At 37.2% G+C, this 23,283-nt stretch overlaps 1 protein-coding gene and 1 long non-coding RNA gene across 19 annotated transcripts in view; one reads left to right on the top strand and one right to left on the bottom strand.

Moving 5' to 3' along the window:
• The window catches only part of LOC308201184, a 63,645-nt gene extending 56,272 nt beyond the window's left edge, over nt 1–7,373 (bottom strand). For both annotated transcript variants that reach the window (XR_013956104.1, XR_013956105.1), the window contains exon 1: nt 2,846–7,373. This is a non-coding gene — a long non-coding RNA (uncharacterized lncRNA). The remainder of the gene's footprint in view (nt 1–2,845) is intronic.
• The window catches only part of APBA2 (amyloid beta precursor protein binding family A member 2), a 99,510-nt gene that overhangs the window by 60,058 nt on the left and 16,169 nt on the right, over nt 1–23,283 (top strand). For 12 of the 17 annotated variants that reach the window (XR_013956088.1, XM_080608072.1, XM_080608080.1 and 9 more), the window contains 5 exons: nt 7,388–7,468; nt 8,800–8,836; nt 13,714–13,859; nt 14,774–14,809; nt 16,413–16,499. Coding sequence is in view for 16 of the 17 variants with exons in the window: in XM_080608072.1 (XP_080464198.1) it covers nt 7,388–7,468; nt 8,800–8,836; nt 13,714–13,859; nt 14,774–14,809; nt 16,413–16,499 (387 nt within the window). In the remaining variant the exon portion in view is untranslated. The remainder of the gene's footprint in view (nt 1–7,387; nt 7,469–8,799; nt 8,837–13,713; nt 13,860–14,773; nt 14,810–16,412; nt 16,500–23,283) is intronic. The other 5 variants (XM_080608074.1, XM_080608075.1, XM_080608077.1 and 2 more) reach the window with 1 other exon arrangement.

Raw genomic sequence — 23,283 nt, 5'->3', positions numbered from 1 at the left:
CTGGTATATTCTCCCACAGTAGGTAATACTGGTGTATAAAATTTTAGATTAGGTTCAGTTCTGTATCAGTTACTGTTGCTGGAAAATGATTTTTTTTTTATAGCATACCTTCAAGAAATATGTAGTTATTAATTCATAGTCCAGGATAAGTGCCAATAGTCTTGCATATCAAACGCTAAATAACCAGTTGAAAAATGCTATTTTAAATGTTCTAGTAGGTAAGTTTGCTTTCAGCAACTAATCACCAGGGGAATTCCAAAAAAGAGCCAGCAATCTAGAAACTTGAAAAGAAATATCTAAGCATTTTATTTACTGTATGTGTCCTATTTACTATATGAAAACTTCGGGGATATGTGAGCTTTTAAATATAATAAGCCTTTGTTTGTAAATACTTCCAAGAAAGTGCAGAAGAGGATCTGCACTAGAGAAGCCAGAGCGGAAACCCAGGATAGATTTAGAGTGTATTTTTGCTCTTACTGCTTAGTACAACTTTTATTTCTTGCAGGTTTCCAATGTTTACAGTCAAAGGCATTATATTCATGACCTTGAAACTAAGTATTTTAAGCATTTGTCTGACTAACCTCAAACTTAACTTGCTCAAGCCAGGAAGTTCCCCCTTCCCCTCAGCATTTGACATCTTAATCACCTCAGACTGACCCAATTGTTAATATACCTGACACTCAAAAGTTCTTTTTGATTATAATTTCATTTTGTGCTTTACTTCACACACAGAAGTTGAGTATAGTCAGGCACCCTACTGACACAGATTTCTCCTGAAGTGAGTCTTTACAAGAAAAAACATTACTTAATTGACTTAGGTGTATCTTTGGTGGGGGAAGAAGGAAAAGGAAATAAGTGGCTCATTCAGCTGATTCTAGGATGCAGCATGACCTGAAGTTTTAAACTGATGCACTGTTTCTGGGCAAAAGTAGTTGCTGTGAACTTGGAAGGTTTTTTTTCCCCCTCCTGTTTTGAATACTATTCTATTTGTGGAGCTTCAAGTTTAACTAGAATATTGTTGTTTTGGCACACCAATAATCAACAGGAACAGGTTTACTTGGGGGAACATGGGTAGTCTCTGATAACAGAAGAGTGCTTGTAAAGTGCAAAATACAAGAGCCTGGCCTAAACCAAAGCTTGGACCATGAGAAGCTCATCGCCAGATCATTTCACTTTAAGTTGTCCTGGCCAGCTTCCTTCCCAGGACATACTGTGGTGTGGGGCAGTCATCCAAGCCCATCCTCTGCTCCCAGACAGTAGTTGGATCTAACGCAGCTGTAAGACATCTGTACAGAACAATGGCATTGCCTGCTATTTTACTAACACTAAATACACTTCAGCTTCCCTTTAATACTACCTCTTTACACTCAGCATAATTAAAGAATGGTAGAAGTAGTCAAGACAGAGGTTAGCAAAACATTGGACAGCAGCAGATAATCCTGATGGAAGATGTCTCTTGCACTAATGGAACTCAAATAATTAACCCTATTAGAACCTCATATGTGGCAGATTTTACTCTGTTCATCCCAGCTACAGTCACGCTTATAAATACTGGCATTGGCATGGCCTGAGAGCTACTTCTGATGAGCAGGAACTGAAGGTGACTATGGGACTCCAACACTTGAATGTTAACCATCTAATCAGCCTTTCATTTTTCATTTCTCAGCTTCATTTTCGAACTGCAGACTCCTGAGTAGGCTTACTCTCTCCTACAATAATCAAATATATCTAATTCCCTCAACATAAAAGACAATAAACCAACAGCACCAACACCCTACTTTTACTTATACCCTTTTGCAAAAACAGGAATTTGCTATTATCACCTTTAATGAGTGCCCTAAAGGGAAGTCCACTTTTTAGCTAAGCAGCCTTTGACACATGAATTCTATTGCTTTTGATTTCTCATTCTTTACTTTCAGTTAACAAGCAAACATTTGAGAACCTAACAAATGCTCATAACCTTTTTTTGCCTGTGATCAAAACCAGAAATCCTTCAGATAGCCAAGAACTGCCTCATTCAGATTCAATCTCTGTGAAAGTATCATGCTGGGTCAAATTGCTCCTACCAGTAACAATGCCTTTCTGATGATATGTTAACTAAAATAGCAGCTCAGTAAAGGTAAGCCATTCCCACTAAACACCAGCATCTACTAAGTGAATTTACTTCAGTCATGTGGTTTCATAGAAATAGTAGCACCATAGTAGCCTTATGACTAGGTTAGCCCCTCTTGATTCAAAAGGATATTTTAGTTGCACATTGGTGACTTTCTATAGACATAGTAGCATTTAAGCTTCAGGAGAAAACACAACCCAATGATAAATTGTCTTCAGGAACCAACACCAGAAGTCATAAAGTTGACATTAGAAGCTGAAATCTTGTCTTTAAGTGACATACATAATAATACCCATCTGCTTCACCTTTGTTCCAGAGAGACAACAAATCAGATGAAAACCTTAGTTAGGTCTGTTGGTTTGCTCATGCAATAGACACCGTAACAAACAAGACACCCATTGGAACCTACCACAACACATTTCTTTTTTGAGAAGCAAATTAGTCTCCAGGATGAGTTTCAACATGCATAAGCATGTAGATCAGTTTCTGCACACATTACTTGATGCAGTGTTTGACCAGCATTGCTAGGGAAGAGATTGGCCAATGCCTCACAAGCCTAATTACTCAAAGGGTTACAACACAGTAATAAAGCCTTACCGTGCCTCTGTGCCACACTCTTTGCTTGCTTATCAGCTCTTTACCAAAAGTTTTATCAGTTTTAAAAAAAGCTAATCATTTGCTCCTCTCTCAGACAAATTATTCCTCTAAATAACTTAACAAAGAGAGACAAACCTGCTGGTTTCCAGCAGAGCAAGTCATCCAGCAGGCAGGTGCTTCATCAGTGCTGAGCACCACCACAGCCTTTGGGGTCCCAGGTTGCAGCTTTAAGGCAGGCTGTGTTGCTGAGGTGAGCTTTTAACTGAACACCCAAACAGCTTGCGGTGCAGTAAGCAACTGGGGTGTTCAGGGCCAGCAGCACTTGCCCACCACCAGCCCCAGAGCCAGGGGAAGCTGCCCTCTGGGAGGGCCACCTATAAAGGGCCCGGCCGGCAGGAGGGGCCCTGCAGGTGGCTGACGAGGGAGGCCCAGGCCTGGCCATCAGCCAGGAACCAACTGCAGGCTGGTTTCTGCACCACGTGCTTCTGTGCTTCAGTGACCTCCAATAAGTGGAGTCTGGTTTTCCTCTTAGCCTAAAGGTGGCATTTTTGGCTGCCTCACGTTCTGTCACATGATGCTGGACATTGGTTCGGTACTTGCCCCCAGGCAAAGCTGTTAAGAACACTACACCATTAACGTTTTGGTAGTGCTTGGGCATCTCCTATTCAGACTGTGTGTGGTGGTTACTGACAATGAAAGGGGAAAAACAGTATCTCACCAGTTTTTTGGAACAGATCTTGCTCAAGGATAGCATGCAGTGTTATAGTTTGAGGGTTTGAGAGTGAAGATACCATGTATATTTCCACAAGCAAAGCAACTCTGTATAGGGAAAATTCCTAGAGCTCCTTATCTACAAATGCCAAATAGAAGCACCTTGCTTATATTGGTAGTGAGTGTACTCTCATAGAAGTGTATGCTTTCATGTCTACAGTACAATATCACTGTGTACATGTGTATGAAAACACAGGACGTTGCATGGTGTAAAATCATCCAGTACTCAAATGATTTGAACAGTAACAGCGGAAAAGTTAGGTGAGGTAAGTCTAAAGCTACATTTGGTGCTAAACAAGTTGTACAGAGGAGGTGAGATATTTTTTAGCTCTGAAGTAAACCATTACATCCAGCTAAAAATGCATGACTTTCTAGACTAAAACAGACTGCCATGACCGGGAGACTGGTCATCTGTCTGCAAAGTGCATGGGCTCACGTTTGAGGGAGTTTATCATTGAACAGCAGGAGGTGAAGAGTGGTTCCTGGGACAAACTCCTGGAGCTTCCTGTGATGGATTGACCTTGGCCACCTGCATAGTGTCCCCCCAGCCGCTTTCTTAAATACTTTTTCACAGAAGTGCCCCTGTCTTGGCTGCTTGGCTCAGCTGTGTCCTGCCATGGGTCACTGGGAAGCTAGCATGGGGCAGCCCAGACCTCGTCCCACAGAGGCCACCCCTGCAGCCCCACTACCAAAACCTGGCCGTGGACATCCAGTACAACATGCTTTCATTTTTAGATTGTTTTGTGTGCAGAAATGTTTAAAACATAGACTGAATTCTAGAAGAATTCTCTGCTCTAGCTCTCTCAACACGATGTCTGCATATGCCAACATTTTGGTACTGAAAATAATCATCTTCACAGTCAGAATCTCAAACTATGTTGAAGACAAACGGGAATATTTATTTAAAACATCTGCATACATAAAAGAATCCCAAATCTTTCCTTTGCAGAATCTGTCCACTTGTAGGATAAGACTCTTAACATGGCTTTATCTATGTGTTAGGGTGCAGTAGATCCCGGATTTCTAGTTTAGCTTTAGGTCCTATTCTAAACTGTAAATCAGGGGATAAGTATTTATAAAACCTTACAACTATTTCCCTCAAATGTGCTTTTCAAGCTATTGTAACATTTAACAATATTAACTGGCAATTCTGTAAGAAACCTGAAGAAAGCAAGTATCGATTATGGTAATTTATTTGACAGTGGTCAGATCACCTGGGAGCATGAACCAGCTTCCAGCCCACAGTAGATACCAGAATTGATGCTTTCTAAAAATGATTCCATAAAGAAGCTCTAAGATTCCTTCATCCTTGGCCTAGAAGCAGTTCATTCTGTACAAAGGCTGCATGCTTTGTACCTGTGTGTGGGAGATACAAACATGCCTACCCTGCGTTGTTCTCTCCTTTGACATAGAAGTCATCAAACACTGTGCGTGTTATGGAGAGAAAGGGAAGCCCTGCTCCCTGTAATTTTTCCTCCCCTTTCCTTTCAGAATACCATGTAAACAAACATTTCTTTAGAATGAAAATCTCAACCCTCAGTTTATAAAGGCTCATTGTAACAGCTCACGTATTTGAAGGAATATGTTAAGCACAGAAAGTCTCAGACAGGCTCCCAGTACTGACTACTCGGTGTTTCATGCCACTGATGCAGAGAGCCCAACAATCCAGCGCTGAGAGGGTCTCAAGACTGTGGTAGGACACTCAGCTTTTTTTTGAGGAAGTGCTCTCAGTGACACCCCGCCCCACCAGAACACTGTTAGAGAACAAAGTGCTAATAGATGAGCTGCAGACATAATGTATTGGGTGCATAGATGTGCCTAAAAGGAACAGACAAATTGTTTGTACCTGAAATTCTGCCTAATTAGTCTGGGGTTCCTAAGCACGTAGAAGAAACAGTGGGAAAAAAGATGGCCTTCATATACAAACACCAAATAGTAAGAAACATTTATTATGTTCTGTGTAGAGGTGATGTGATGGATCCCAGCTCATCACGGATTCTGCACAGCCTTTTCTTTGGAGCCCAACTAACATACAGTGACAACATGTACGCTGCGCATGTGACTGGGAAACAGTCAACAAGAAGGGCTTATTTATATTCCTAAAAGCTTTAAAATAGGAATTCAAAAATGAAATGTCATCCGTGTATTTCTTGCTATTTCACATTAAGATTATATGGAACTATATTTGCAACTATTATCAAAGAGCGTAATTGTCATTATGGTTCCCAGGGCTGAATAAGTCCGTCTCCATATAAGATTTCTGACAGACATGTTTCAGTAATGTTGTTTTACAGCATCCATGGTATGTTGCTAAACCAGCCAACCAATTCTTTCTTGATCTGCAGGTGCACTGTCAGTTCAGTCAAGTGTGTGGTAATCAGAACTGACAGAGCTTTAAAAGTATTAAAATTCTGTTGTGCATACTGGAGTTAATTTATTTGCTGTCACTCTCTTCGCAGTTTAATGTATCTTCATTATGGCCATGTCATGTTCTCTGCTTAAAGCATACTTGATCTAATCCTCGTATTTTAGGGAATAATGTGTGATTATTACACTTTTATTATGAAAGCCCTTTGGGTATTTGTTTACCCGTATTAATTAATGCATTCTACTGCACAGCAACACATATTGCTCCATATTAGTTTAGCCATGCAATATAATTAGGTTTGTCTTGTCTCAAACAGAACAGCATTTATACACACGCAGGGATACAGTAAGTTTTCTAGCTACTACAGTTCTCTAGACAGGGCACTAGCCCTGTTCCCCACATCTTGGTGCTCAGGTATTCTCAGTCTGTCTTGGGTATTATTCTCTTTCCTAAAATTGTGCTTACTGCTTGGGTGGATTTTTGCCTTGTGTATATTGTCTTACCTGAGCATTAGCATTACTGAACTAATAGCTCTAATATGCCAGCTTCAGTAGCACCATTTTTTCAGCTGACTAAACATAGCTCATAGGGAATAATTTGTCTAGAGATGAACACGGAGACTTTCTTTGATCTACAGCTACATATTACATTTGAAAGTCAGATGACAAGGAATTATATTCATGGGTAACTTTCATGCTGACCCTTTGAAATAATTCTGGCTCAGTGTTTCCCATTTACATAATTGTTGATACAGATTTTTATATGTGGGGCTTTACAGCGACAGTGGTATTCAGGCACTCTTATACATAATGGGGAAATTGAGAATAAAGGAAAGTGACGTCCTAAACCATAAAAGAATGTGTCCACAAATCTGCTTGGCTTTCAAGATTTCTAACGGTGAAATTTTGTCCAGTACTGAGCATAAACACATTTTAAAATTCTGACTTTGGTTTGTAAACAATTTGAACATTTCAGTATTTGGTTTAATTTTGCATGAAATATTTGCATTGAAATAAATTCATTGTGTTAATTTAAATCAGTAGTGTCACTGCTGCTTAATGATAATTGAAATGCATTATTTACATCCAACTAGATCCTTTATTATAATTAAAGAGCCTAACATTTTGATGGGAATCTCCTATTTGTTACATTTAAATAGGAAATTTCAACTACTGTATCGTGTTATGGTACTTCAGTATCAATAATGAATATTGATTGCATATAAATAACTACACAGACCAGCTTCATGACAGATGACTGCTTTTCATAAAATAATAGCGAAAATGCTAAATACAGTTTCATATGTTAAAGCTTTATGGATTTTATTATTTTTTCCTGAATGTAATTTAATCTTTCCCGAACAGAACTTTTGGTTGAAATCTGAATATACATTTTTTGAATTTATTCAGTTGAAATAGCATTTTCTGGTGAAAATTTTTCTGACTATCCTTGCACCATTCACTTCCACTGAACTCTCTTCATTTTCAAGCTTTTCAGAAGAAAAAAGGCTTTGAAACCCTTTCTCTCTTTTCTTACAGATGTGCAATGGTTCAGAGCAGCCAAGGAAACAACAGCGTTCTGACCTCAATGGCCCAGTTGATAATAATAATACACCCGAGGTAGGTGCCTTAGGCCATTCTGCCACCTATCTTCCTGTCCTCAGGCTACCGTGAGGGACAGCAGGGACTGAGTTGTCAGCTTTCTCCCTCTCATGCACATGTATCTAGAGTCTGTTTCTAGAGCCTGTTTCTTTTCCTGAACTGATGATAAATTCCTTGACTGTGTATTCTGCATAGTCTTTGAACCATAGCCATGAATCAGTTGCTGCCATATTCATCCTGTGTAACTGTCCACAGTGTGTACTCAAGCCTAAAATTTTCTGATAAAGAAGATGGAGAACACTTCAGAAATTCTATTTTTGGATTATTGAAGAGCAAAAAAGCAGCATCAAAAAGAAATTGGCTTCTACTTGTTTTCTTTCTCTCCAAAATGTCAGTCTTTGAAACCAAAGGACTGGTTAATTGTCACAGTTCTCTTTAAATAATCCCTAATATCAAGCACCTCATTCAGTGCCGAGAGCTCAAATGATTCACAGCTTTTTGAATGCCCTCTGTGGTAAGATGTGTCCCTGCTCAGTCAGCTGTGAAAAAGACGCAGTGATAGGCAGACCTGCTCTTGTCACTGAAAACTGGAGCACAGACGACATCTAAGAATGCAGAATGAGGTTACGCTCGAGGTTAGACACAATGAAATGAAATTTAGACTTAAAAGCAGAAGTCTGTTATCTCACAAACATACAACAAATTTAGCCTGTAGCCTGTTCCGTTAATGAGGAGGCACATTTCTGAAGCCTTTTGCCATAATGGAGAAATCAGCCCCTTTCCTGGGAACAGCAATGCCTGAGGAGGCTGGCATAAGGCAAGCAAATGGAAGGACTCAATCTGTTTATTGAGAGTACAGACAGCAGCATGAGATGAGGTGCAGTGCAATCAGGGACAGTTCTTTCTATTCACAAACCAAGAGTCTTGCTTTCTAAATACTGTTAGATATTCCAATTGTAAGTTTGGGATATCATTAATAGGCAGTGTGATCTGGTGGTAATCTGTGTGGTTTCTATTACTCATTTGGCAACTGATTTGCTGGCTCATTTTCATTTCCTGCACACACAACCCTTATTTGTTTTGTGTGGTGTGACATGCCTTAAGTGCTTTGAGATTCCAGGTAACCAGCACTATGAAACAGTTAGGTTGGGTAACTTACTGTGATGTAATGTGTTTCACTGTGATAAATAATGGCTATGCAGAAGTTATGCAGAGAATATTTATTTATTTATTTATTTATTTATTTATTTATTTAAACAGTGGTCAGCTATTTATGATGTGAATTGACTTCAGTTTGTGAAAATGACTTAGTCGCATTTATACCACATATTGCTTTTATTTCTCAACAGACAAAGAAAGTGTCTTCATTTCCAAGTTTTGTTGATGGTAAGTTTTACATCATCCACAATTAAGGTAATACAAAAAGGAAGCAAATGCTTTAATTTATTTTAAAGATGAAAATTCTAAAAAAAGTCAAACCAAACAGAATGCAACTCAGTTTAATAAATAAGCAACTAAAGCCTATTTCTGTTCAGAGTACACTATATGTGGAAGTATTTAACATTTTTATCCCTACCTGTGGCAATGGGAGCCTGGATTTATGATGATAAAAAGGAGGTGAAGATGGAGATAGCTACAAACCTGGAAGGAGGTAAAAAGGTGGAAACAGTGGGTCTCAACAGGGTAGAGATTTATGGAGGCAGAGGACCCTGTTCTTCATTGCCTTGTACAGAGCAAGGAGACATGCAAGTGTTCAGAGCTGCTCCTATATCACTGTGCATTGATACCTGTATTGCACCCTGGGAATCTCAGCTGTAGGGAACAAATGGAGGGGATCTCCTGAGCTGAGAAAAAAATGGTAATCCCAAATGAAGAAAACAAGGAACATACTTTCCTCTGCTTAGGAGAACCACAATTTCACTCCTTTCTTCAATTGTCTGTCAGTCAAAGAATGATAATGTTCAGCACAATCCCATTTTATCTGTCCACTTTCTTGTTTTAATAAACTGACATTTTTCTCCAAACAGAAAATAAATAATAGCAGTGCAGGGGAGACTGAAGAGTTTTTGTACAGGAAAAATACACACAGCTCTTTCTACAGAGGAAGTGTGTACACCAGAATGTAAGCAAAGGCAATAGGAAGCTTCTAAGGTTCTGACTTCTTAGATCTTAGACACACACATTTCCCTGCAACGTGAATCATAAGTGAACGTTAAAAACTTGACTTCTTACGCCACTCCCAACTCAAGGAAAACTTACTGTGATTTAGACTAATATTAGAACATTCAACACATTTTTCCCCTATTCCCTGATCTCATCACCTTGACGAGCACCTTCTGGTTTTAGTCATTTCCTTGATGAGCTACAGCAAATGGGAAGTTCAAAGATTGCCCCTTTTACACAACTCACATCTGACAGAAACTACATGTAACACTTGGCATGTACTGGCTAACAGGCCCTAAGTAAAGGTAAATTAAATGCATTCCCTAAAGGCAGAGGAGACAAGAAAGCAAGCTGATGCTCCGTAATAAGCATCTACTGATTGTGTAAGTGGACATCTATAACAGGAGGGCAGCGTGAGCGGAGCTTTTAAAAAAAGGAAAAAATAGAAAATTTATCTGTCACAGTGCTTGCAGCTACAATGGCACTTTTTTTTTTTTTTTATTGGGATAAAAAGGTTACGTCTTTTTATTTTTTAACCAATCAGCTCACTACTACTCTTGTTGGAAAGAGGTCAGGATACCTTTAGATAACAGGTTTTTTTTTTTTTTTTTTGGTTCAGTCATTCTGCTTTTTCTGTTTTTTTTTTTTTTTTTCTTCAATAGCACAGCATGAGAGGATAAGCTATCTATTAGGCCTTTTTCTATTGCAGGTATTATATATATGGCATTGTCTAACAACAATAAAGATGTAGCTCACTAGGCGCTTATGATAGGTCAATGTATGCTTTCTGAATCAAAAAAAAAAAAACACACTTTTTTTTTTTATTAATTTGTATGTAGAGTCCCCAAAAGACTAGGACCCCACTGCACACAAGAAAAGATTCTGCCAGCTAATGCTCTCTGCCCTTTCCTGAACTTTGTTGAGGATGCCACAACCACATTCTGGTCACCATTCAGCTGTTCAGACACTTAACTTTCAGCATGACTCCTTAACTGCAGTAGCTATGTCTATATCCCTATGCATATGAAATATTTTTGCATATGAAGTATGAACATAAAAACAAACTAGCTGTCACCAAAAAAAAAATAAGAAAAGTGTCTCTTTGCTATTGTAGTTGTGCCACTATATGCTTTTAGTGGTAATGCAGGGGTTCTTCTTTTTTTCTACTGTGTATTTGTCCTGTCACCATAACTATCATTTGCCTTGCACAGTCACAACCATGATGAAATTGAGGAATCAGCCAAAATATGGAACTTACAGGTAGGCATTCTGCAAGGTGATATATGCCCTGTGGCCACTTATTCCTTAGCGAAAGTCTTTCTGCTGCACTGCCATGCACCCTAGGGTCTGAGTGACTTCAAGGAGTACAATGCTTCTCAGCAGGCAATTGAAGTGGCTTCAGGGCTCTAAGCACAATCCCTAAATACTCTCTGAATCATGAATTGGCTTCCATGTGGTACTAGATAAATATAAAAAAGTGTTCCTAAGAGGTTATTAAATTCAGTTATGCTGCTTTATTGAATGAGTGTTCCTCTTATTATTTTATGAATACAAAAGGTGTTCATTTAAAAATCTTTAGAGTCTGTTTTGGTTTAATGAAATGTTTAATATACTCATTGCATTAATGCAGCAGAAAATGGAGTAGTCTTTAGTACACTGATAAGATGCAGAAACTTATGGTTATTTTTTTTCAGAAAAAAATGTTATCTAACTTTTAAATATCAATCCCCAACATGAAGTCCAGCTTGTTCATGCCAAACTAATCTTCAACTTTCAGATCTATTTCTTTCTTCTTCCCTTGCTCATTGGTACACCTTACACACACTTACAGTCAAGGGCATGCTTAAGTGGTTTGATGAGTTGGGACCTCTGCCAAAGCTGCCTTTTTTATAATCTTTAAACCAGTCACAGACAAGGAAAGAAAACGCAGGTAACCTAGGTTGACCCTGGCAATTTTCAAAACCATTCCTTACATCCTTCCAGCAGATGTCTTATCCTATCTGACAGTTGCTTCCATTGCCCTCATGATGGGAAATATATGCTGGAAATGTTTTCTGCCCAGCATGATTCTTGTTTTTTCTTTTTTTTCTTTTTTTTATACTAGCTATTGCTATAAGCATTTTATACATGCTGTTATTATATACATGATGTTGCAGGATTTGCTGCTAGCATACTAATTCTGCAAAAAGCACAATCTAATGCTCTGAAGAGATGAGGAGACCATATCCAACAAAAAGAGAGAAATCCTTAATCAAAATAAATAAAACTTGGATAATAAAACTTATTAAAACCCTAGGATTTTTACATTTTCAAGACTTTTCAAATCAGTTAGAAACACTGTTGCTGTCACTGAACTGCCAAGACATGAGAAGTTGTTGTTTCTTTTGGGAAATTAACGCACATTAATTTCACAGTCCCATAAGGAACCATGAGTACTGTTGTTTCATGCTCTGAACATATATACATACACACAGACCTCTAAACTCAGCTTTGACAGGCCTCTGACATAGTCTACCAATTACCTGGTAATCAAGACAAAAATGTCTTGCTCAAAGATGTACAAAGAACAGATGTAACCAGAAATGGGCAAATTCTACAATCTTGTAAACAACTGGAGAGAACACAAGCTTTCCCAAATTTACCCAGAGCTTTTGGGATGGTAAAAAAGTAGATTAAGGGACTGACAGATTTTAAATAACCAGCATAATTTTTAAATTTTTTGTTGACAAGTTCCGCAACCTGATAGAATTTTGGCCTTTGCTTGCTACAGTAATGCCTGTATTGGAATTTGTTGGACGCATTCCAGTTTTCTCTTCACACACAAAATATTTCAAGAAAACTAGAAAGAAAAAAAAATTTTTCAAGAAAAAAATATTTCAAGAAAGGAGGTTAGTTAAACTGATTTAAACATTATGTGGTAAGCGTATTTCAGAGTTAAAGCAACCTTGATTCAATTTAGCCTGATTTACTTAGCCTGAAGTGAATGAAGGTAAACCAAATTAAGGCCACTTTAATTTATAAGAGTGTTTATGCAGGTATCTAATGAAGTTTTTGTTAACCAACATTAAATTCACACCTTTAATTGATTTCTGTCTTTTCTATCCTTGAAACAAGGTATCAATGTGATGCAATATCAGTGTTTTGTTGCATGCTGAAAGCAGTACAGAGGTATGAAACTAAGTTTTAGGCCTGAAAAAAAAAGTGAATGACGTTGTCAAAAGCAGTACTATATAAAACACATCATCCACCTACTGAAAAGTGAAATGGTGCAAAGACATAAGCAAACATAAGCAAATAGGACCAGATATATAGTAAATGGAGTTCTTGTGGAATTTTCTTTTATTATTTCATTCAATGAATTAGCAATACAGGAACAAGGATTTCTTTTAAAAAAATAATTATCTATTTATTTATTTATTGAGGTATTGAAAGACTTGGCCTTCATGAAGAGTTTCAGTGACTTAATTAATTAGTAGATTCTCAATGACTCTGTTAAGGTTTTTCGCACTTTCAGTGGAGATTGTCATATTTTTTTAATTCCTTCCCAATATGTTGGGAATTTTAAATTCCACAGAATTCTGTTCTGGTTCTAATGAAGACCCAGACCATTACTGGATTTCTTGCTGGATCTTTGCTGAAGCAAAGTACACCTTTGTGCCCACTGCACATCAGTCCTTTTGCCAGAGGCACTGTCTGGCTACTGTGTACTTCTTCAAACATCTCGAAAAATGTGGAAAACATGCATCTATTTGATGCACTGTAACAATCATAAATATTAAGACAGTTACAACAAAGAAACCTATGAGCATTCAGGAAACTCACAAATAATTTCAATGTGTTTATCCATGCAGCACAGCAAGTCTTCCCGTGATTTTTCCGTTAGAACTTCACAATCAAAACATCATGCAATACTTTATATTCAGTTCATATTGGGGGGGTGGAGGGATAATTATAGGGAATACATTGTTTACTTTCCTGGATTTCTTGTTTCATATTAGAAAAGGTGTTAAAATGGTTGCTCAAGCCTTAATGTTCTTTATTCAATTTGTCTTCTCTCTACCCTCTTCTGAGAGGCAGTAACTGTATACATGTCATGTCAGTTCCAGGACCTTGTGAACCTGAAGACCTCATTGATGGAATCATCTTTGCAGCCAATTACCTGGGCTCTACGCAGCTGCTGTCTGAGCGCAACCCTTCCAAAAACATAAGAATGATGCAGGCCCAAGAGGCAGTGAGCCGTGTTAAGGTAGGGGATTTTTGTGATTTATAGAATACTCTCTGGTCCTTTGACAGCTGGTCTCTGAACACTACAGGATCTGCAGCTTCAAACCTCTTCTGAAGTGCCCTTATGTGAGTATAGATCTAGTACTATAAATACCATTAGTTTCCAGTACTGATTATGAACATACATACAGCATCGCCAAGGAACAAAATATAAATTATTTCGAAGTCTATTCAAAGTTGTTTGAAAGCTGTATGAAGAATTAAAGACAAATTGCAGATTATAATTAGGAAATACTCCCATAACAAAGCACGAGATATTTGACTGTTTTTCCTTTTGTGTCATTAATCTTTTATTACAAAATGTATTGTACTCTCAATGTATTAAATTATTTTGAATTTCCAAACATTTAAATTTCTGTTTAGTCTTTTGTGATGCCTCAAGCAATAAGTTACTTCTGATTGCAATTAACCTTCTAAAAACAGTTTTGTTTATTAATAACAATCCTAATCTGTCAGGGATACTCGATTACTTTAGATAGTCATTGAAGGGAGTTTGAATTATGTTTTGTTCAACAATTACATATAGACATATGACTCATGTGGCTAGAACGTTAATAGAAAAACTTGAGTTTAAAATAGTGCATGTACTGTCATTTTAGACTGCTGTATTTTCAGCAGGATAAATGTTATGAGCAGCTGATAACAGACAACACTCTTTGGTATTTTTTTGTAGTCAATCAACAACATGCATAATGCCATTAAATCCAATTATGCTCCAGTAAGAACTTTCTCTCACACATCCTTCTCCCACTGCCCCCAGATTTTTAATTTTTAATCTGGATTCATAGTCAAAAGGTTTCCCTGACTTCACACACTGTCTTTTCTCTTTCTTTGTGTGTACATCTGTCTGCATTCTTTTTTTATGCTACTCTTCAGAGGATGCAAAAGGCGGCTAAAATCAAGAAAAAAGCGGTGTGTAGACTGTTTTTCTTGAATGCTAATATTTACTTACATTTTTGTTGTACTTGTTCCCCACGGAGCATTGTGTCTTTCATTATGGGTCCTCATCAAGTTGTCATTTTGGTTTCTTCTTTGTTTAGTAGTAGAACACTGGATGGAATAAAATTAACTCATTTTCTTCATTGTTCACTTGCTAGAGTGCCTGTCTGCTGCTGCTCTTCTTCTGTTTAATATCTCTGACTTGTTTAGTAGAGATATAAAGTCAGTGTTTTCCAGGAGATTTTTTTTAATTGTAATGCTTATTAACCAAAGCAGTTACATTCACTCCTATGCCTGCGACTTATGTATATTTATTAAATTATTTTGGATATTTAAAAACAAATAAAATACATTTACCAAGTAGTAGCTGGAACAATTGAGGAGACATTGCACCCAATTAAAAATATACATTAGTTCACTAACTACATTTAACAAAAATGTCACTAAAATTAATCTTGTTCTTTATGATGGCCGTGGATAAAAAGCACCGCAAGTAATCTCTGCCAAAGTATGTGCTTGGTATTCTGCTGAACTAGTGTTAATTAAAATAAAAGTAATATGGAATAAATAAGACATTTGAGCTACAGAAAAGAGCAGCAAATACATCATTCTTCCTTGCTGTCACATCAAAGAACCACAGGTGTAACCTAGAGACTAGTGCCTGCCTTTAGCATAAGGTAATAGAGTCTGTAGCCTTTTTATCCTGAGGCTGCTAACATGGGTGCTGGTAAACACCAGTTAAAATGGTGCACTGTGGACAAGTGGCCTGGAGGAATAAACAGGTTCCTGCTGGGACTCAGAGTATTAGGTGAGTTCTTATATGATGCTCTAGTGAGAGGTAGAAGCTGCTTTGCCACTTTCTCTCCTGTTTTCTCACCTGGGCAAAGCCAGGCCTCGCACTTAGAAAACACGCAGCATTATATTGCAGCCCCTCTTGCAGTGACCTTGATTTCTGATGGCACGTGGAACCTTTTCCCTAGTAAGCAGTGTTCAGAAGTTGAGGTCTCCAGCCATCCACCCAATGTCTTTCTGCGCAATGAGAGATATTAGTTCAGCTCTCAATTCTTTATTTTCTTTAAAACAAACAAACAAAACTAAAAACAAACAAACAAAAACCAGGAAATAAACCCACCACAGTATTGAGTGCCAACATGAACTTTTGCTGGTGAGCTCACTGAAGACAGCAAGGGCTAAGCAGCTGATGTAAGTCACTTTCTCAGTTTCCCTGCTTTCTCAGTTCCAGTGCCTCAAGAGCTAATGTGCATCAGTGACAGTGGGGAAGAAGCAGCCATACTCTTTTTCCTGTTCAAGCTATAAAAAGAGAATTTTAGTACCTGAGCAGTCACTCCCACGGGCTCTGAAAACTCACTCTTACCCACAAAACAGGAGTATGCTTCACTCTTTCTATGCAATAAATGTGTTTTTTTGCATGTATTTGGAAACACTTTTCAATAGTTGTCTCTGTAATGGTTTAACAACGTGATTGCCTCACATCACATTACGCTTGAATCAGAGAAATTATCATCCTAATAGAGAGAATTAAAATTGCCCTCGTAACAAAGCATGTATCTTCTAGACTTCGGAGGGAGATTCCCAGGCCTTGACCGAAGTGGATCTGTTCATCTCCACACAGAGAATCAAAGTTTTAAATGCAGACACACAGGTAAGTTATGATTAAAACTATTCAAAAATAATGTTGATTGTTTCACAGTTCTCTTTTGTTAGACTGTACTCCTATACAAACTCCTATGGGAAACTTCACTACATTTGGATAAATTCGCTGAGGTGAGATTATTCAGAAAGAGCACTCTTGAATCTTTGAAATGTTGTTGTTGTAACACTTGCCATTTGCCAGTGTACTAATAATGACACTGATTTTGCTTGTTTGATGTGTTAGAAAATGTCTTGATTATTGATATGATTATTGATTTGATTATTGATATCTATAATTCAATTGAGAAAAAGATTCGAGGTTCATTTTGAATGCAAGTACCCCTTCTCTCTGTAAGTTCCAGCACCCAAATTTATGAGAAGTCATTTGCTGCTTTAAAACATTCATATCTTGTCATTTTTAAGATTTAACCTACAACTTTTCCATAGATTACATCTGAACTACCATCTTCTTTGCCTAAGCTAAATTATTAATTATTCATATTAACACAGCATCTGAAGACTGCAGCAGTGATCAGCTTCATCTTTTAGGAATTACATACATATTCAATAATAGGTGATCTTCATAAGAAGGACAGTTTTCTCAAGGAATTTTAAATTATTAACATACGCTTTATACATATATTCCAATATTAAGTATAATTAACTCACAAGATCTCTTAGACTACAATCATGCTTAAATACATGTTAATTTTCATTCTTGTGAGAGATTTCCTTCTTATGAAAGGAAATGTTTACTAACATTTTTTCTTCAGTTTTCACTAAAAGTCTCCACTGTACAGAGCTAACAACAGCTGACAATGACAAGTCCTCCAGTTAAAATACAGAAAGACCCATTTAGACAGTCGTTAGAAAGTTAAGGTAGATATATCCATATTAGAGTAACCCAAGAAATTCCATCTTGTACTATTTGGGAAAATGGTTGGAGCACTTCTATGACATTCTTTCAGTGATATTTTTCCCAAACTTATGGAGGTAATATTTAGTTGGTTGTTTTTTTTGTTTTTTTTTTTTTTTTAGTAGTAGCGGAACACACCAGGGATTATGGATTTTTAACTGTTAGAAATATATCAAAACAAACAAACCCTTTGTAAGCAGTTTGTGAGTGGAGAAAAGCAAGAGTCAGCACAGATTTGTCAGAAGTAAATCGTGTCAAATCAGTAATTTTCTTTTGTGACAAGTGAATAGATTTGTCCACGGCAGAGAAACAGAAGACATCACCTACTGACTTTTAAGTAAGGCTTTTAAGTAGTCTCATATAACATTTTCTAGATTATATGATTTAGATACAAGAAGGCCAAAAATTCTTCTGTGTACTTAGTTCTGATGTGTTGCCATACAGTTGACAATATAAAGAGCAGAGGGAGACTCGTAAGCATGTTTCTTTAATGCAGTAGTTTTCAATATTTTCATGAACAACTTAGAAGATGGAAATAGAAAATGGTTATTGAACTTGTAGCTTGATGTATAAGATCAGAGTTCAGAAATACCGTGGCTAACTGAAGAAAAGATCTAGAACAATAGGAGATACTTCAGTAAAGTCAAATGTAGCATTCTACATTTAGGATTTTGAGTTGTTTTCGATTACTGCGTTATTTGTTTTTCTTGCAAGGTAAACTATGAGGCAACAAATTCTTCATGAAATTTAAGATAGAGTTATCATCTGTTATTGTGTGGGTAGCGGGTAGTGATAATATCTTCAGTAAATGTATTATTATTCTTTCGTCGTAAGCAGATGTCTTTAACATGCTATTAGAATTCCCAAGGGATGGTACCAGATGCAGAATAGAATAACCCATCTAACATGGGCAGCAGTATTTACAATCTCCCACCTATAATCAGTCTGAGCACTGTATTTCATCTGTAATGACCAATACCACTACTTGTTAGGCGCCAGCCATTTTTTTGACCTCATGGTAAACATGCATCATCCTAGAGTATATTATCAAAGCTTATGACTACTTTTTGCATTTGTGTAAAATAGTATTCTAATAATTATCAGTGTAAAGATGACTAAAGACAATTATTGCTAAATTAACGGCTACAGTCGATAATTGAAAAGTATGGCAGGAAATAAATTCTCTATGTTAAGTAAGGATTACTCTTACTGCAGTTCACACTTTCCCTTCTTTAAATACTTCAGCATTTCAGCTGAACGCTGATCCTTTTAAAAATTAAAAAAAGAAAGTCCTTTGAGGCAGTCCATAAACACTTTTCAAAGTAACTATTATCTTATTCTCCTGATTACCCTGAGATTTCTAGTGCTATAAGATGCTATACATCATTAGGCGTAGTACGATCTGTTCAACTAGATAAAAACAATACCGGGGATTACTATAATTACAAGCTGTCTAGAGTTTGTTGGTTTTTTCCTTATTTTTTTTATACAGTGCGTCTTTCAGAGGGCTCTAAGAAACTTACTCCCCTGACATTTTAGCACTGCTGTTGGCATGCTTTGCTTTTTTGGCTTGGTAATATTTTTCAGAGCTAGTGAAGTTTCTTGACTGGTGTAATTACCATACGTCTATTTCAGCTGGTGTGGCAGCTGGCAGAGGCAATCTGTTATTTCGTGGCTTTATCAATTATATAAAACCTGTATCTGCAGTGTGCCATCTATGTTTTGATCCATCTGTAGTACTGCATAGCTCACATGAGGTAGCAGCTGATTTAAAATGTAAAATTCCCAGTTAAGACATGACATGCAGCAGGGTTGAAAATGATGAGTAGCACCAGTAAGGCGTATTGCCATGTCAAAACAAAGCCATCTCTGGTGATTGTTGCCATCAGCAACACTTGAAAATGGCGCTCCTGCCACTTTTTTAGTCGTTTGTGCATTTAGTTACTGAATATATTCAGCCCAAGGTGACCACCACTTGCATGGTAGAAGCAATCCTGTGTTTGTACGAGAATATTTCTTCCCTGACTGCCGTGGCTTTACATGCACAAAAGCAGAAGAAATATCGTAGCAGCCTTTCCCATCTTCTTCTTTGTTCAGTGGAAAGAAGTTGGGAGTGAAGCAATTGGGAAAGCTAGCAGAGAAAAAGACATGGAGCAGTGCAACTGTGTATGCACTGAGTCCCAACTAGATTATTGGTTCTATAAAATTTTCTGACTTCATAAATTGACTCACACTAGCACAAGCCTGTTTAACTTTGAAAGCTAAGAAGAACGCTTAGGCTTTCCTTCCTCAGGTGTCTTTTGATCTTCAAGAAGGACAGCAACAAGGGATTCTAGGGGAGTTCCATGGAAGGAAAGGGAGATTTTAAGGAAGGGGAAAGGGGACAGGAGAAAACAGAATGGAGGTTTTGAGAAAGAGACAGAGAGGACAAATTTCTAAGGACAAATAAAAGTATAGCAAGGATGGAGCAGCTGAAACTAGACTAGGGATGAGAGAAAGAATAGAGAAGCAAGTGGGCAGAGATGGAGGTATTCATGGGAAAGTTAAAAAAAAAAGTGGAAATGAGATAAAGGTAGATTGGAATGGAATGTGAATGTGGAGTGAAAGGAAGAAGTTAAGACTAATACACATTTACAGTCACAATATATTATTTGTCTTATTCCTAAGTGTGATTGCATTGGACAACAAAAATACGTGAGAGAATGGGGGAAATTACTGCTTTCACCCATACAAGGGGAAAACTAAAAGAAAACCTTTGAGTAACTTCTGTATGATAAAGACAGAAAGACTTTCTTGGTAGGTGCGATTAAATGCATTCATTTTCCCAGGTTCATGCACTCTTGTGAACACTGCATGTATGATTACAGCCTTCTGGAACACTGCAGACTAGTGCAGACTAGTGCAGACTGCTGAAAAGCAATTATCTCTGCAGAGCTCCCAAGATCCTGCTGAGAGATGTCCATTATCAAGCATTTTTCCATACTGAGAGAAGTGCTATAAATCCTAATGAGCCCCTGCAAACCTTAGAGACCCCCCCCAATCATCTCTTCTCGTGTTGTAGGTATAAGTACAGAACATTTTGTTTCAAGACTGAGAAGAAATCATTTTATGGGTAGAGATTCTCTTCACTGAGACAGGTGGTTCTAAGAAACAATTGGTATTTTCCTCTGTCAAGTTAAATTGTACTGAAATTCTTAATTATTCATCAGCTTGACACTTCTTCAGTTAGGCCTTAGGGATTTGTTCAAATAATAGCAAACTAAAACCTAGCTGTTTATATAAATGATGATGATGTTTACATAAATGATGAAAATTGTGTATTATCTCATATCCCATTAAGGTTTTTAATGGAAGATCAGATATCAAGAGAAACCCTGCCACTACTGACAAAGCAAAGAGGGTACCTAAGCCATCTAATGTGACTGAGCTATGTAAAAACTGACCTCATGCAGCTCAGTGGGATATTCAGAAACGCATTGTGAGTCAATAGCAAATAAAAAAAAGAAAAAAAGCCTTCTTGAAAACAGGAAAGCAGCAGCCTGCAAGCAATTGGGCTGCACAGCAGAGGAACTTAAACAAAAAAAACACACACAAAAACCCACAAAAAACTAACGAGCCTGTAGTGAATTTTTCTGTTTCTTCATATTAGAAATATCTGCACATATATCCAAGCAGCTGCCAAAAGCAGAAAAGACAACCTCAGTCTTAGCCAAGAACCAAAGATATTTTGGACAACAAAATACTTGGAAAACAATGTACTGACATAAAAGTAAAGCAAAACAAATTGATTCAATAAGTACTTTTTTATTCCAATTCATGTAGAATTTGGTGCATGTTTTAGCCGTTCATTGGAGGACAAACATCCTCAGTGGGTGTGACCAATAAAACTATTATGGCTTTGGTTGTTTCCAGTTTGAGCAATAAATAAAAAGCTGGAAAATACTCCAAACTGACCAATGACCCCCAGCAAGAAGGAATTTTCAAATGGTGCACTTTGTTTCTTAAAGAAAACAGTTCATCAGTACAATAACAAAATATGTAAACAAATTATAGAAAACTAACCTAACAAAGAATGATGTGGAGGCACCAAACTCAAAACGGTAGCTTAGAAATCAGATTCTTGATATTTATTTCAATAAAAAACATGATCTTAAAATATGTACTTAGCGTAAGGTTTTAAAGTAGGCAGCATTCAGTTTAAGAAATACACAAACTCAGGTTTGAAATGCCCCGTAAGAATAGGATTTGGATTATTTTTGCTCTAAAACAAGGATATGCAACCAACAACAACAAACTGGATTCAGTACAGCACACCAACCACATCTGAAAGTGTAATTAATTAGCCTGGTAGCCTACTATTGAAATTATATCTTGTGAGCCTCCTGTAGCCTCCTCTTTGTCACACAAATAGGAATGTGCACGTCACTCGATCACTGCAACAGGACACAGGCATTCTGCTCACACAATGGCAGAGAATCTGGCTTTGTTCGAAACTGAGAAGGAGCAAAGGCTACCTCTGTAAGTACAGAGGACAGGCACCTCAAGCAAGATGGTGATACGTGGGCAGCAGGCAGTGAGGAGGAACAGCATGGTCACACAGTGAAGGACAACATAAGTCCTTGAATTTCTCCTCAAGGAAAAAAAACGTATGTCATCACTGACTTAAAATACCATTTTATGGTTTCTGTGTGACTTTATAGCTATAAGGCTTTTCCTAATACTTTCTCTAATTTGTCTAAATATCTGCCAGAGAAGCAGCACTAACGTAAGTTAAATTACCTTGTCTTAAGAATTTCTCCTCCACCTTAATTTCACAGAGACTTGTATGTAGTAATAGTTACATTTTCAAGGGACTTAAAGAAGTACAGTCAATCAGATTACTTGGTTGCATGAGCTTTCCTAAAGCTCTCATTTTAAACATAAAAGGTTCTTCACATTATGGAACGTATTCCGTAGCAACACACCCTTCCAAGAATTTAAAAGAATTTGTGGCTTTTTATTTAAAACAAACAAACATACAAAAAAACAAAAACAAAAAAAACACAGGGAAATCAGGTTGCTTATACAGTATCCTGAATAAGACTTGTATAAAGGTATAAATAATTGGCTAAACATTAGTGCAAACAAGTGTATCCTTTTTTTTTTATCTTTGCAGTCCTAAATATATCAAAATCCTTTCAAATTATCCTGTAGCAGTCACATACATTGTTTTGTTAATATTATTTCACATCTAGAAGCCTTTTAATTAACATGAGACCACTAGCTGTTAAGCCACTTTTATTATTTCTGAGCTCAGCATTGACTATGAATAAATCAAACTTACTACAAGTTCATACTTAATGGTACATAGAAACCGTGATGCATAGAAAATAGTAGGCTAGGATTTCTCTGCTAATATCAGAAGGTAAAATAAGAGTTAAAAAAGCTAAAGTAATTAGAAGGATGCAGGGTTCAGGGATATGACGCAGAGGTAGGAAATTTCAAGATATATCTAGTACTGGTGAGGTGTTCACATAAGAAATGTACAGGATGAAGCTTGGACAGGTTTCCACTTGTAACCAATCTCAGGCAAAGACTCTTCTGAGATGTGTTCTCCCAGCATAATTGAATTGGCAACCTAGGGACATTGACTGGAGGAAAATTTTGAATATGAGCCCAGATAGTAGACCAAATCCATCCAAACTGATTTGATATATGTAGATAGACTTTAAAATTCTACCTAAAGAAAAGGTAAAATACTGAGTTTGTAAGGATTCACAAAGAAAGAAAGCGTACTTTTCCTGTATATGAGAAAATGTTATCTTAGATGTTATTGCTATTGTAGGACATAACAAAAAAGAGAATCAGGAAATTACAACATTATCTCATATACAGCTGA

This window comes from Anser brachyrhynchus, assembly GCF_964034855.1.
Source record: "Anser brachyrhynchus genome assembly, chromosome: 11".
Classification (NCBI taxonomy): Eukaryota; Metazoa; Chordata; class Aves; order Anseriformes; family Anatidae; genus Anser; species Anser brachyrhynchus.
Note: the sequence above shows the minus strand (reverse complement) of the source record. Positions and strands in the feature narration are given on the sequence as shown.